At 44.0% G+C, this 14,287-nt stretch overlaps 1 protein-coding gene across 1 annotated transcript; it reads left to right on the top strand.

Annotated features, from left to right (window-relative positions):
• The first annotated feature begins 516 nt into the window (after positions 1-516).
• Positions 517-13,687, top strand: pik3c2g (phosphatidylinositol-4-phosphate 3-kinase catalytic subunit type 2 gamma). Its single transcript, XM_056416853.1, has 33 exons — positions 517-607; positions 976-1,336; positions 1,471-1,550; positions 1,924-2,081; positions 2,742-2,847; positions 2,944-3,055; positions 3,431-3,501; positions 3,663-3,726; positions 3,864-3,989; positions 4,152-4,182; positions 4,411-4,594; positions 4,715-4,837; positions 5,112-5,240; positions 5,652-5,766; positions 5,866-5,999; positions 6,286-6,474; positions 7,260-7,353; positions 7,528-7,622; positions 7,890-8,070; positions 8,205-8,312; positions 8,412-8,504; positions 8,803-8,932; positions 9,048-9,184; positions 9,304-9,473; positions 9,584-9,740; positions 9,843-9,952; positions 10,084-10,240; positions 11,072-11,190; positions 11,306-11,405; positions 11,497-11,560; positions 11,703-11,782; positions 11,933-12,058; positions 13,063-13,687. Exons 2-33 carry the CDS (start codon positions 1,046-1,048, stop codon positions 13,213-13,215), a joined length of 3,987 nt encoding a protein of 1,328 aa, XP_056272828.1. The 5' UTR covers positions 517-607; positions 976-1,045; the 3' UTR covers positions 13,216-13,687.
• Positions 13,688-14,287: the final 600 nt, after the last annotated feature.

The raw sequence follows: 14,287 nt of genomic DNA, 5'->3' as shown, positions 1-14,287 counted from the left end.
CGTCTAGGAATTGTATGACAGCACAAAGAATGCCTCCTATGACATCCAAACCCTTCCTCAGATTAAAAAAATAAATACATCTTACCGTATGTGTCAGCTGGAGAATACGCAAACACACATTTCTTTCTTGCTGCTTTCGTTTAGCTTCACAACCTGTATAGCTCCACCTGCCCAGTGACATTCCAGAGTGTGAGGTGTGGATGTGATGTACTCTGTTGATTAGTTGAACTGGATGTATTTATAGATTACATATATTACAAATAGATATAATGTGCTTATTGCTTTCATGATTTTTTTTTTCTTTTGCAAATTTAACAAAAGTACAAACTCATTAATGCATTTCTCTACAACAAGAATAATGAACACATGTACTGTAATGTTCTCTTTCCTCCAGCAGAGGGAAAGCTCTGTGTGGTGCAGAGTGGGGAGGAGGAGGAGGGAGGAAGAGGGAGGAGGGAACAGAGGGAACAGAGGGCGGGGTGAGGAAGCACAGATGGGAAGCTTTCCAGGCTTCAGAGCAGGTCTAACCAGCTGTGTGCGGCTCCAGTTGGGCACTCACCTCTTCTACACAAGATGGATTCACCGGCACGTTCACATACCTTTGATGGTAAGTTGGCAACAACTAAAAAAAGGGTTAATTCGATCTTATCTAAAGTTGGCAACTGAGAATGTTCTTTTAGTAAATGTGCTTTTAGTAACTGTGAGATCCTCAGTAATGTGAAAAGCCTATTTTCTTATTAAATCCTAATGTTTGACCTCATGTATTGGTAATGCTGTTATGGAGGACTTCTGTCACGGTTCCCTCTGCCACAGAGGCGCGCTCTAGTAGATTTCCTGTTAAGATTTGAAAGCCTGTTAATAATTAGACCGATGTTCTGTTCGACTCCAGTCATAAAACGGCTTCCTTGTCTACGTCTCACACACTGTCATTCATTCCTAACTCTGATTTCCGTTGTCTGTCTTCATACCACATAGTTGTGCGTTGTTATGAAGTGAGGGCGTGCTGAACGTGTGAGACGGGAGGATTTGACTTCCTAAAAATGTGATGGATCCCAATCAGAGGAAGAATGCAACGGTTCAGAGACAAGATGCCACTGACCTCCCCGCGCCTCCTGCCGACATTCTGCCTGCACCTCTACCAAAACGTGTCCCTCCCCCTCCACTCAGAACCAGACTGCCCAGTGCATGTTTACCGGGTACACAAGGCCTTGCACCTCCTCCTCCTCCCCGCTCCAAAACACGAATCCCCCTCCGCAACTGCAAAGAGCAGCTCTCCTTTGACCTCACTGGGCCCGCTCACAGACTGAATCGTTCCCGAACAGAAATACACGATCATGTGAGTATCTAATGGCGTTTCTCCCTCTACTAGGACAAAACGCTCCTTTGTGATAGAATCAAATGACTTAATGTTGGCAAAAATCAGAGAAAAGGCCTGCGAGTGCAATCTGTCTTGTTGTTGTTCCCCTCTAGGACCCATGGACCATCCCACTAGTAGACACCCCTCAGGGCAGCACCAAAAGGCTCGCTTCTTTTTGTGCTGCAACGTCCAAGTGAGAGTTCATGAAAATATGTTCCAACATATTTATATATATATATCTTTTTGACTGTTTGACTACTGTAAAATGAATTATAATTTTATAATTTTTTATTATCCACCTTAAAGACACTACCTCTGAAAATGACGTATAAAACCAGAACAGTAGCACTACTTTAAATGTGGCATATACTGTTTATTTTTATGAGTAGCTTTTTACTGCTGGGTCATATGTAATTGTTACAAAATGTATCTTTACATGAGGATGTTTTCCGAAAACTTTTCCTATTATCCTCGTACTGAGTCATAGTTTAAGTGCAGAACATATTTGTCCTCACACTACCACTTTGACTCTGGCAACCTGTTCTTCTATTTACTGTCTCTGGCAGGCTAATGTTACGCTACGGGCACGCAGACAGCCTTCATAACTCGGGTGTGGTGTGGAGTCGCTTGTTACGGATCCACCCGGACCTGCTGCAGCGGGTGGAGGTGAATCTCAGCGTGGCCATTGAGTGGGATAATCACCTGCTGCCCTTCCCCGCCACAGGTACGATGAGCCAACGCAGTGCCACAGGCAATTGGAGTGAATATAATAGTTTCAATTTGTACTCGCAGAAAATGAGGAGATGGTATCCCCATTAGTAAATTCAGACAGTTGTCTTTCATTTGATGATGTCATACCTAAACATCACAATGATCTGAATTGGAGACACACCAGCATCTCATTGGACCAGTTCCTAACCCTGTGCTCAACCTCCACTCTGATCTCAACTAAACACCTGTAAGGTTTCATGACTGCGTCCCGATCACGGTGACCACATCTGGACACAGACAGACATTTAAACACCTGGCAAAGTTCTCAAAAACAATTCTGTGGCAGTTCCTTTTGCGTTTTGCCACGAGAACTCACACAGACTCACAAGATAAAACCTATACTGGTAAATTATAGGGTGTAGAGTAAACGTAGTGAAACTGTTGTTAATGTAGTTTTTGACATCTATGTTTGCAGTTCTGGAAGAAGTTATCAAATCCTATACTTAAATGTAAAAAGTAGCCTTACCACAATGTTACAACAGGTATTATTTCTGTAAAAATGTCCTGCCATTCAATTCTAAAGTAAAAATGCAAAGTAGCTCCACTTCATTGTTGATAGTACTTCAGTCCCTGCAGAAGAATGTGGACTCTGAACTCTGAATCTTGTATCCAGGGAACACGACCGTGAAGAGTCTGATTGATGAAATCTCCCAGCTGCTCGACCTCACTCCCGGGCATCGTTACTTAAAACTGTGCGACTCTGACGAGTATCTCCAAAAGTAAGTCACTCGTCCAGAAATGATTGTTTATTCAATGTTGTGTTCAAACATGCTGTGTTTCCACATCCATTGTTCCATGTGATGACCTCTCCTCAGTGAAGAGCTGCTGGGTATGCACGAGACCATTCAGACCTCCTGCAAGCTAAAACGAGTCGTCCCCCTCCGACTGCTCCACGAGAACAACCTCAGGCACCGCCTGTGCAGGGATGTGAGTCAGTTCAAACTCTAGAGCAGTAGATTATTTACCCAGAAGGGGTGGCCGATCTTCAGTCTTGAATTGCTGCTCTCACACACACACACACACACACACACCTACACACACACCCTCGCCAGCTTATAGTTCAGGGTTATTGTAGCTGTAAAAACCTCCACCCTCAGTTCTTGACTTTGTTCTATTTACACATCATGTCATCGCTGGTGGCATCTAGCAGCACAAATTAAATGGATTAAAGGTGAACCTGATGTAACCAGAGATGAAAAATACTCAGTGCCATTTAAGGTAGTCTACAAGCTTTCTAAGAATTTCAAAAAACGTGACACAATAAATTGACATACAGAAATTTAAATCTGTTTGTTCTCCGAGGGGGAGGACGACAGAGCGCCGTGTCAGCTGTACCGGCTCCTGCGTCCTGTTTGTGTCTTCAACACCTGCAAGTAAGATGCCTCCCACACCAGCTGTGTGAAATGGAAAACTGTGCAGTGGGTCATGTGTCAGCCACTGTCTGTTTGTGGACAACATGAGGACAGGCAGCTTTGCTTTCTGGTCCTCTAGCGTGATGCCATATGTGTGTGTTTAACCCGTCCTCCTCTCTCAGGTTGAGCCTGCAGGACGTGCTCAGCAGCTACAACAGAGAGGTGACGGGGCTGATGAGAAGTAAGGTCAGTAAAGAGAGGATAACCAGAGGGACAGTCATCCCAGTATGTGATTGTGTTGTAGCTGTCTGCTGTGGGGTCCACCACCTCAGAATCATTTAAATGTATCTGAAGCTGGCTTATTCATGTCGTCGTGTCTGCAGTGGGGGATAAACGTCAATACGCTCGAGTTCCGTGTTCGCTCCATCTGCAATCTCCTGTGTGGCCTCTCGTGTCAGGAGCTGGAGGACGCGATCGGCCGGCTCAACAGAATCAACCCCACACCTCTGGTGGGACGTCACTTACAGTTCAACATTTCTACTTCTGTATTATCTTTTTTTTCTCCTCATGTGATCACATTTTTATTCTGCTTTAAGCTATTTCTTTTAAGATGACTTTTATAACAATACATTACAACGCTGTGTTCCCTCTTCTTTTCTTTTTTTTTACAGAGTCACGAAGAGACGTCAGAGTATGAAATGGGTGAGTAGCTGCACCTGTACAACTTGTATAACTGTCATGCGAGATAGAGCAAGTCACAGTTGTAGTAATAAGAAACATGTGCTTCATAGGGAAGTTGAAGTTTTTGACAAATGCTGTACAACAAATGTCCTTCAGTTATTAATAACGGCTTGAACAAGCTAAATAGGGGGATTTAAAGTAAAGTGTGACTGGTTTGGTGAATTGTGTATTTATTTCTCTGTATTCCAGCCATGAGCATGCTCCACGGGGCGCTGCTGAAAGTGCTTCACATCTTTTTTGACAACTTCCTGTCAGACTTCAGAGGTCAGGAGGTCACCAGCGACCTGCAAACAGTGGACGTGGAGGGCCACACTGAAATCCTACGATTCGACATTTCTGCTCTCTACCAACTGCAACGCAACTGGCTGACCAAGTATGTGTGCATTTACACGTACTGATACACAATCGTATGCACACAAATACTAATCTTGAACACGACCCTGATAAGGGCAAGACGTTTCATCGCTCTCTCTTTCCTCTCCGTTGCTTCTAGTTACGAATGCTTCTCTCTTTCCTGTGAGTTGACGTACGGAGGAACTAAGATCTGTGACACGGTCATTTCTGAGAATATCAGCACCGCCTTGTCATCCGGAAACAAGATCCAGTGCAGCCGTGTGTAAGGGCGAGATCTTGTAGAGGGCTCAACTGTAAAGCTCATCCAACTTCCTGTTTCCCTGTTCACAGAATAATGGCATGTCATGAACGAGGATTTAGCGTCTTTCACACCATTATTGTCCTTTTTTGTACTGAGTCCTAAGTGTGCGTTTGAGAAATAATCAGTCATGTTTTATACATGTCAGTAATAGTATAAAAAAGTGGATGCAAATATTTAAGATAAATAGATGGCTGAGGAAAAAAAGACATATTTCTGACTGTTTTCCTGATTGTAGGATGGTGTTTCCTGTTGTCGTTAATCAGCTGCCGTATGAGTGCATGTTGACATTTCGCCTCAAGGTCTCCAAGCGAGGCAAGAGTCCTGAGCTTTTAGGCTGGGCTGTACTACCTCTCTACAGCGACAGGTAGGTTATACACAACGTTTACACCATCTTCTCCCGGTTCTGTATAAACATGTGGGCTGGTTTGAATTTTACAAATCACATTTTAACCAAAGGATGATGCATATACGGCGGAGGCTGAGGAGGTGGAGTTGAATTATCGGCCGCAACACAGCGATGTGACTTCAGTATAAAAGGACCACTGTGTCTGCTTGAACTACTGCGAGGCTCTATTTGCAAAACTGCTGAAGTGGCCCTTTAACCCATTTTTAGATTTAGAAGAAAAATTTAAAATCACTTTTAGCTTATTAAAGAAAAGATCATTCATTCCTCCGACTGCTCTACTCTCCTTTCTTATGACAAAACATACACAGAGAGACCTCTCTATTTGTTCCCATATATTATAATCAAAATGATGTGTGTGTGTGTGTCTAGGACTCTGGTTCAGGGGAACGTTCTGCTCAGTTTGTCCACACTGGCCGAGCTGCCTGTCCGTCCCTCCCCGGCTCTGTTTGATGGCCACAGTCGGGCCATCGGCGTCATCCTGCAGGTCGGTATAACTCTGCCGCCTGCTGACCAAAAGACAAACAACATCCCATTACCTGCCCACAGATCTCTCCCCCCCCACCCCCCGCCCATCTTTCCCCAGCTTGAGTTTCCAAATCAGCTTGAGTGGAGGTATCAGAGGCCCATCGCCCTCCCCGGCTCCTTGCTCTTCACTGAGCCCTGTGAGGCATTGCAGAGGAAGAGGTTGAACGTCTCCAAGAAGCACTGCCTCTGCTTGTGAGTAGAAGAAAGCGCCGCACATTATATTATGAACTACTGTATGTATATGTCCTGCATTACAAGTTTTATATTTGTGTAAATGCAGAATGTTTTCATTTCTAAAAGGAGATTTCTATTCCCTCGTTCTCAAGTTAAACCCGTTGGGGCAACTGGTTCTGACGCAGTAGCAATAATAAAACAAACACGCACAACAACACAGAGATAAAAATAAAAAAACATTCATACCTGATGACAGATCCTTTGTTTGTTTCCCTGAACTCGTTCCTCTTCTCTCCTTCCCCAGTCTAACACACAACGAGAAGGAGTTCCTCTGGGGTAAGCGTCACAGCAGTGACAAAGAAAATACTTTTCTCCACCTGCTGCTGGGTGGAGTCCCCAAGTGGCGTCCTCAAGACCTGACGGAGATCTATACTATTGTCGAGAACTGGACCATCCTTCAACCCGAGGAGGCCCTCTTCCTGCTCAGTGACGAGTAAGTTCCTCTTGGTTCACATGCAGACACGTAGACGCAGTCATGATGCAAAGCTGCCAAGAGCAAACACACACCTGTCTCCCACTGCTCATGCTCATCCTGTATGTTCTGGTTCTGTACTAAACTAAGAGATCTCTAAAACAATCTCAGAAGGCCAGAACAAAACAAGTGACCGGTGACCATTCACAGCCATCTTTGTCCCTCCAGACCCCCGTGTACTCACCAAATCTCACCAGATGCCTCATTTTTCTTCAATAGAAAGATGCACTCCCTGTTGCCTTTTATTCACTGGATCAAAGCCGTACAGCACATTTTTAAATATAGAAAGAAAAAAATACTCCACTAGGCTCCACAAAGACTTTTATCTGTTTATGGAATACTTTTCTAAACAATATGAAAGAGAAAATATAATTACCCACTGCTCTATTAAAAAGAAAAAGTTGGAATTAGCACGCTTGCTTAATACAGATCTTTCTGTCATGCTTTTTATTTGTTTATTGTTTATCATCTCTATGTTCCATTCTGTTTTTTGGGGTCTGCATTATGTCACTGAATCTATCATACAGTATTGTACCACTTGTACCACAGCAAAAGATTATATACAAACGGCAAAAAATATATACACACTATATTCAAAGTTACATACAAACTTACACTAGCTGACAATTTCTCACTGTTCTGGATGATGTTCCCTCTGATGTTCTGGGATACACGGAGCCCAATAACCCAACATTACACCTTTTACCATGATGCAACTGAATATATCTTTTTAAAATGTTTAACAGTTTTCATGATCAGACTGTGAGGAAGGCTGCAGTTCATTACTTTGAGCATCTTCAAGATGGAGAGCTGGAGGTGTTTCTACCACAGCTGGTCCAGGTAAGCACACAAACTACAACTGCACACACTCGGTGACAAAATCCAAGAAGCACATTCACCATTCATCGTCAGCCTCACCGTGTCGGTGACCAAAACAATATTGAACTGTTTAAGCCATCAACACTCAATAGATCCCTCAGTGGTGAAGTTGTCGTTTGACCACCTGTGCTGCAGGCTCTGAGGAGCGAGTGGGAGTTGGATGGCCCTCTGGTGATGCTGCTGTTGGAGAGATCAATGAAGAACATCCGGATCGCCCATCAACTCTACTGGTGAGCAGCAGTCGGACATCAAACTGGGGGAATGTCGGTTCTGATTACAGTTCACAAAATGTTAACGACTTGATGACAGGTTTATAATTAGATTGAGTTATTTGTGCAAAAAGGAATGAAGTTGAGGTAAATTCACTTCTGTGCAAAATACATAAATATGATGGATAGATAGATATATTTGTATTTCTGTGTGTTTCAATGCTGTGTTTTTCACAGTAAAGTTTTCAGTAAAGTTACGTAATTTATTGTTTATCGACATGCCGGCAGGCTGCTGGAGGACGCCCACACTGACCACTACTACCAGGGTTGGTTTAGTAAGGTCCAGGCTGCCCTGCGGCACTGTGGTGGCCGAGCACTGAGGCAGGAGCTGGAGCACGAAACCCGCCTGGTGTCTGCGCTGGTCCAGGTGGCTGAGAAGGTCCGCACCGCTGAAAAGGCTCAACGTAAGGTGTGTGAACAGATCTCCCACCTACGCACTCATACTCGCTCCCTTAGTGGCCTCTGATCCTCCAGGATTATAACTAACTGTGCTAGTCATGCATTTTATTTTAGCTCTTTCATTTTATGCGTTTTCTTCTGCAGAATATTCTGAACAAAGAAAAATTGAAGATTGATGACTTCTTCAGCGATGGGATCAGCTGTTGTCTCCCACTGGATCCTGCGGTCCGTGTAAAGGCATTGGACGTGGACGTAAGAACATTACACAACACATTATGATGTCATCACTTTAATCTAATATGCACACATTTGTATTCTGGAGAGTGGACCCCTCTGATATGTGACTTGCAGGCCTGTTCCTTTTACAACTCCAACGCCGCTCCTCTCGGGGTCTCATTCATCTGCTCTGACCCTCTGGCCAAAAACATTCGTGTCATCTGCAAGGTTGGTAATAATATGTTGCTTTGTTGATCCACATGCAAGAACACTGTTATACCGTGTTTTAAATGCATCTTACTTTTGTCTTTGCGGTCGTACGAGTTTTCTAAGTCAATACCACTAAAATTGCCGTGTAAGGCTATCTGTCCTCCTGTGTTTAGAGAAAGGTTTTATTCACAAAGTTTTCCAATGAGAAGATGTTCAGCCTGCAGAGCCTCCACTCTAATAAAACTAAACTAAATTACTTGGCACATGGGCTGCAAAAGCAACTTTTGTCGTTTCCATGACTTAATGTGTCGTTCAGACGGGAGATAACCTGCGTCAGGACATGCTGATGCTTCAGATAGTCCGCGTGATGGATGGCATTTGGCTGAAGGAAGGGATGGACCTGCGAATGATCACCTACAAGTGTCTCTCCACGGGCAGAGCTCAGGGTCAGTGTACTTGTACTTGTGTTTTTTATTGTACCATAATATGTTCCTTGTCTTACAACCTAGCTCTGGGGCTGTGAATTGACTTTATTCCCATGTATTCTGTGTATATATCCAGGCCTGGTGGAGGTGGTCCCAGATGCAGTGACCCTGGGGCATATTCAGCAGGAGTGGGGTCTGGGTGGCACCCTTCGAGAAGACACACTGGAGAAATGGTTCCACATGCGGAACAAAACTAAGGAGGACTATGACACGGTTAGGACCACGATAATTTTTTTTATAACTTCACTTTTATGCTGCGCCGTACACTTGTACATCACAATAATTCACTTGTCTTTGTTGCATTGTGTAACACTCCTGTCGCCAATGTGCAGGCTGTGATGAACTTCATCCACTCGTGTGCAGGGTGGTGTGTGGCCACCTTCATCCTGGGGATCTGTGACCGCCACAATGACAACATCATGTTGAAGCACAGCGGGCACATGTTTCATATCGACTTTGGCAAGATCATGGGCAACGCGCAGAAGTTCGGAAGCTTTAAAAGGCAAGTGAACAATAAGTCAAGCGCTACTTTGAGAAAGTGAAAAGTGCCATTTTTGTTAAAAATACAAATGTGAATCATCCAAAACCTTCCCCTGCTCCTTTTGGCAAAAGGGACCGATCACCGTTCATCTTCACGTCTGAGATGCAGCACTTCATCACCGACGGGGGGCACAAGCCTCAGCTCTTGCATGACTTTGTGGATCTCTGCTGTAACGCTTACAACCTAATCAGAAAGCGCTCTGCACTGATACTCAGCTTGTTGGAGCTGGTAAGACCTTCACTGAATAACATCATCACCGTGACAACCTCCTAGCTATATCTGAGAATAGATGATTTCACATAAGCACCTGTTCCTTCGTGTGGGTTCCAGATGCTACATGCAGGAATGCCAGAACTGAAGGACTCGAGTGACCTGCAGTATGTCCAGAACAACCTCCGACCTTACGACACGGACAAGGAGGCCACTTCCTACTTTACAAAGTGATTTAATGCGCCACACACAAACACTCTCTCTAATGAAACAACATCTTCAAAATATCCTTTTATTTAGTTTTTCTGCCGCTGCATTAATCTGATTATTACAGTAACGGATTATATCCCTTCTACTGCAGGAAGATCAAGGAAAGCATGGGCTGTGTGGCAGTGAAGGTCAACTTCCTGACACACAGCATGGGTCAAGGGAAGAAACAAGATGCACAAATCGGGATAAGCGCCCCCTCTCCCAACACCAACATCCAAAAAGCTTTCGTCGAGAGATGCACCAGCAGGGTAAGAGATGCGGTGAGGCGGCATGTTCTTTGTGCTGCGTTTATTCAGGCAAAGTGTCCATTTTCATAAAGATATGCCACTTCGCCACAGAAAGATCCCACTAGCCAGGGGATCTGAGGAAACACGTGGAGCTGGGGCAGGTTCACACACATTTGTTCCAAGAGTAACGACCTCTGGCACTCTGACTGTGTGTGTCGGGCCTGCTGTGTGTGGACAGGCTTTCCCTGTGTGTTACTGTGTGTTACTGTGTGTTACTAATGTGTGTTGCCATTTCACTGCTCATTGATCAGATTAAGCCTCATGATGTTAGGTTTAGTTGTTTGAGGAGCTCCTTAAGTCAACATGGGGTTTGCCAAACTACTCAGACTCACAAGTATCATACACTCAGGTGTTTACGTAAAGGTCGTGTAAATAAGGGCTTCCCAGTTGATGAGTAAATGTTTATGATACGCACATGGGAACTCTTCATTTCCACCGTTTTGTTAGCACAGTGCAAGCCCACAAGTTATTTTGGATTTGGACTCAAGCAAATGCATTTCAGAAATCAAACATTAAACAGAGGAAATATTTAACAATAAAACTGGTCAAGAAGATGATTGGTTAGGATTGACTTCTATTCTAGAAGACACTGTAAAAGTCCAAACCCACATGTTTAGTATTCCTTGGTTGTCACGGTTTAATAAAGTTGTGTGAATCTAATGTTGTTGACTAAAGACAGACGGACACTAAAACACTAAGAGGTGGACGCTCTACAGATCCTTGGGCTGAAGTGGATCCTGTGTTCTCAGCAGTCTCTCTCTATACATTCAATTAGCTCTGTTTGATTTGCAGACCTATCACCTCAAAGTAACCATTGACGATGGTTTTCTGAACATTGACAAGACGTTTGGGCAGTTGGAGCTGATTGATAAGCAGCTGCAGAAATACTTCATTCAAACCAAGCTGCCTCAGTGAGTGAAGACAAAGTAAACACCTGCAGCTCACATCATGGGGCTACTTTATTTAGGGACATCGCTTATTTTCCTTCCACAATAATGTTGTAATTGGACGCTTCTCTCAAAATAGGTTTCCTCAGTGGTCAGTCAAGATGTCATTAAGCATGAGTAGGAGGGTGTCCCTGCTGAACACGTACCTGAAGCAGCTTTTTGAGGGACCATGCAAGGGAGTAAGTTCCTCTGCTCACGTGTTGATTTCTCAGTGACCTCTCGTTGTGCCCGACTCTAACCTGCAGCGCTGCCTCGCTCTGTCACTCGCAGAATGAATTTGTGTGCAGCTTGTTCCTGGACGGCCCGAGCACAGCCCCGGCAAGTGTGGTGGCAGGTAATTCCTTGCTCTTAAATAACCAGTGGCTGTCATGTTAAAGACAATATTTACTGTATAATGTGAATATAGATTGGATGATAGTCTTCATATTAGATGTTGTGCTGTGATTTACTGACATTAATGCGCTGATCTATTGCAGCAGCCCGTCCTCAGATCCAGCTCAACATTTCTTACACCGACTGTAAGCTCTCGGTCTTGGTAAAACACCTAAAGAACATTGTGAGTTTCCTTCACTCTTATCTTTGCATTGTGTCTCGCGGTTAACAAGAGGAAAGCAAACATAGTAAATGTGTTCTCCCGTATAAATACTTCATGGTGTGTGATCAAGTGCCGGGCCATCCCTTCTGGCCCTTTCTCTCTTTTCAACAGAAGCAGGCAAACGGGGCCAACCCCAACGCCTACGTGGTCACGCATCTGAGACCGGACCCTCAGCAGCTCTACGAGAGGAAGACGCAGGTGGTCCGCAATAATGACAACCCCACCTTCAATGAGCTGGTACAACTTCAACCCTCCCCACCCCCTCATCATGATTTACCAGTCACAGCATCCTGTGTATTTCCATTGGATTCATGCTTTAAGGAAGTAATGCTTTAAGGAAGTAATGCTTTAAGAAAGTAATGCTTTAAGGAAGTAATGCTTTAAGGAAGTAATGCTTTAAGAAAGTAATGCTTTAAGAAAGTAATGCTTTCAGGAAGTAATGCTTTAAGAAAGTAATGCTTTAAGGAAGTAATGCTTTTAGGAAGTAATGCTTTAAGGAAGAAATGCTTTAAGAAAGTAATGCTTTAAGAAAGTAATGCTTTAAGGAAGTAATGCTTTCAGGAAGTAATGCTTTAAGGAAGTAATGCTTTAAGAAAGTAATGCTTTAAGGAAGAAATGCTTTAATGAAGTAATGCTTTCAGGAAGTAATGCTTTAAGGAAGTAATGCTTTAAAGAAGTAATGCTTTAAGGAAGTAATGCTTTAAGGAAGTAATGCTTTCGTGGTTTTTGTTAAAGGGACAGTTCATGTCGCATTCTGGTTATTTAGCCTCAAAGGGATTAACCCTTCTTCAGATCCTCGACTCAGGAGGAAAACGCCCCACAGGAAGAGCAACAGAAGAGGGATTCCCACAATGGCCTCACATAACTTAATTAAACGTGTCTCATTTCTAAATGCTCGATTGTGTATATCCAAGATAAAGTGCTGTCAGTCAAAGTTTCAAAAAGTATCATTCCCCAAAGTTTTGAGATAATATGCAATGCGTGCTCTGCCTGCTGCGCTGCTCCCCGCTGTGCGAGTCTCATCTTTGAGCGTTTTGAACCCTGCAGACTCTAAACCTGAAGCTTCTCACATACTTAACAGAGTCTTTAACATCGTTTCATGTTGCACAGCCTTTGCAAAGCCAAATGGAAGGAAATGCAACAAAAAAAAGTGACAGATATTTCAGATAAAAGCCTAAACTGCACAGCGGAAATAGTCAAAATGTTCTTTTATCGTGAAAATATCTGCCTCTCATTCACAGTTGGAGTACAATTCCATCCCAGTGCTTCATGGGATGGTGCTGGAAGTGACGGTGATGAGCAAGAGGGCCTTTGTAGCTGCTACCAACATTAGACTGGTTGAAGAGCTGCTTGACAAGGAGAGGTGGTTCACCCTCGGGAACTGTTCAGTCTGACCTGGGAGCGCTGCACTGTACGTCTGCTGCCAGCAGGGGGTGCAACCTCACCGAGGGACAGAACCAATCCAGAGATTTCATCCAATGAATGAGACAAACTCACCTGAGCAGTGTGCACTCTAATTTATACTTATTCATCAGACGCAACTTCAGCTCACTCCAGAGCTACACGGGTTGGCATCGGTTGGTGTGTTTGGATGACGTTACAAGACTGAGGGGAGGAGACTGTTTACTGTGGGAAGCATCATTTACCTTGTGTTTTTTTATTTGTATTTCATGTCAATCAAATGATGGAGTTTAACTAATTAGTCAGATGCTTTAATGTGACCTTGGCGATAGATGAATGAAAAGAAACTACTTGTTAGAGTTCTATTTGCACATCCGTTTGTACTTTAACTTTGAAACCTTTGAAGTGTGTGCGGTCAATACCGTCGATGTGAAGGATTAAAGAGGAGGTGATGCAGTGCGGTGAGCGGCCGACTGTCTGATCACGGCTCAGACTGAGTGTTTGCCCCTTTGCCCTGTGGCAACTAGATGTCCTTGACCAGTGGAATCGGAGGCGGGAGGCAGGACAGTGAGGGAGTGGGCAGAGGGTGTGAGGGTGTGAGGAGAGTGTGTGAGCAGGATGACAACCTTGCCTCCAGCCTCGGGGGCTGAGTTAACTCTCTCCCCATCACTCCATTCTTTGTCTTATCCATCAGTGGCATTCAGACACAGTTATGCACATGCATGTCCAAACAGGCGAAGGCAGACACTTGCATGCCTACACAAATACTCCGGAATAAACACACACACACACCAGCACACACACTTTGTAGTCAACGGTAGGTCTTCGTGTTATCCTAATGCCGTTTTACTCCTGACAGCCCGCTGACCCACTGGATGATACGGTTCAATAATGTATACCTCTATGAATGCTATTTATATTATTGTCTGTCGGCTCTCTCACGAGGAGAATAGGCTTGGAAGAAAATGCTGGCTGCTACTCTTTCATAGTCGTGCTCGTGGACTATTAATGTATCCTGGCATCACTCATCAGTTTCAGAGCTAATAGAATAATCACATCTATTGC

Source organism: Pseudoliparis swirei, chromosome 6, assembly GCF_029220125.1.
Source record: "Pseudoliparis swirei isolate HS2019 ecotype Mariana Trench chromosome 6, NWPU_hadal_v1, whole genome shotgun sequence".
In the NCBI taxonomy this organism is placed as follows: Eukaryota; Metazoa; Chordata; class Actinopteri; order Perciformes; family Liparidae; genus Pseudoliparis; species Pseudoliparis swirei.
The sequence above is the reverse complement of the archived record's forward strand: the minus strand, read 5'-3'. Positions and strand labels throughout refer to the sequence as shown.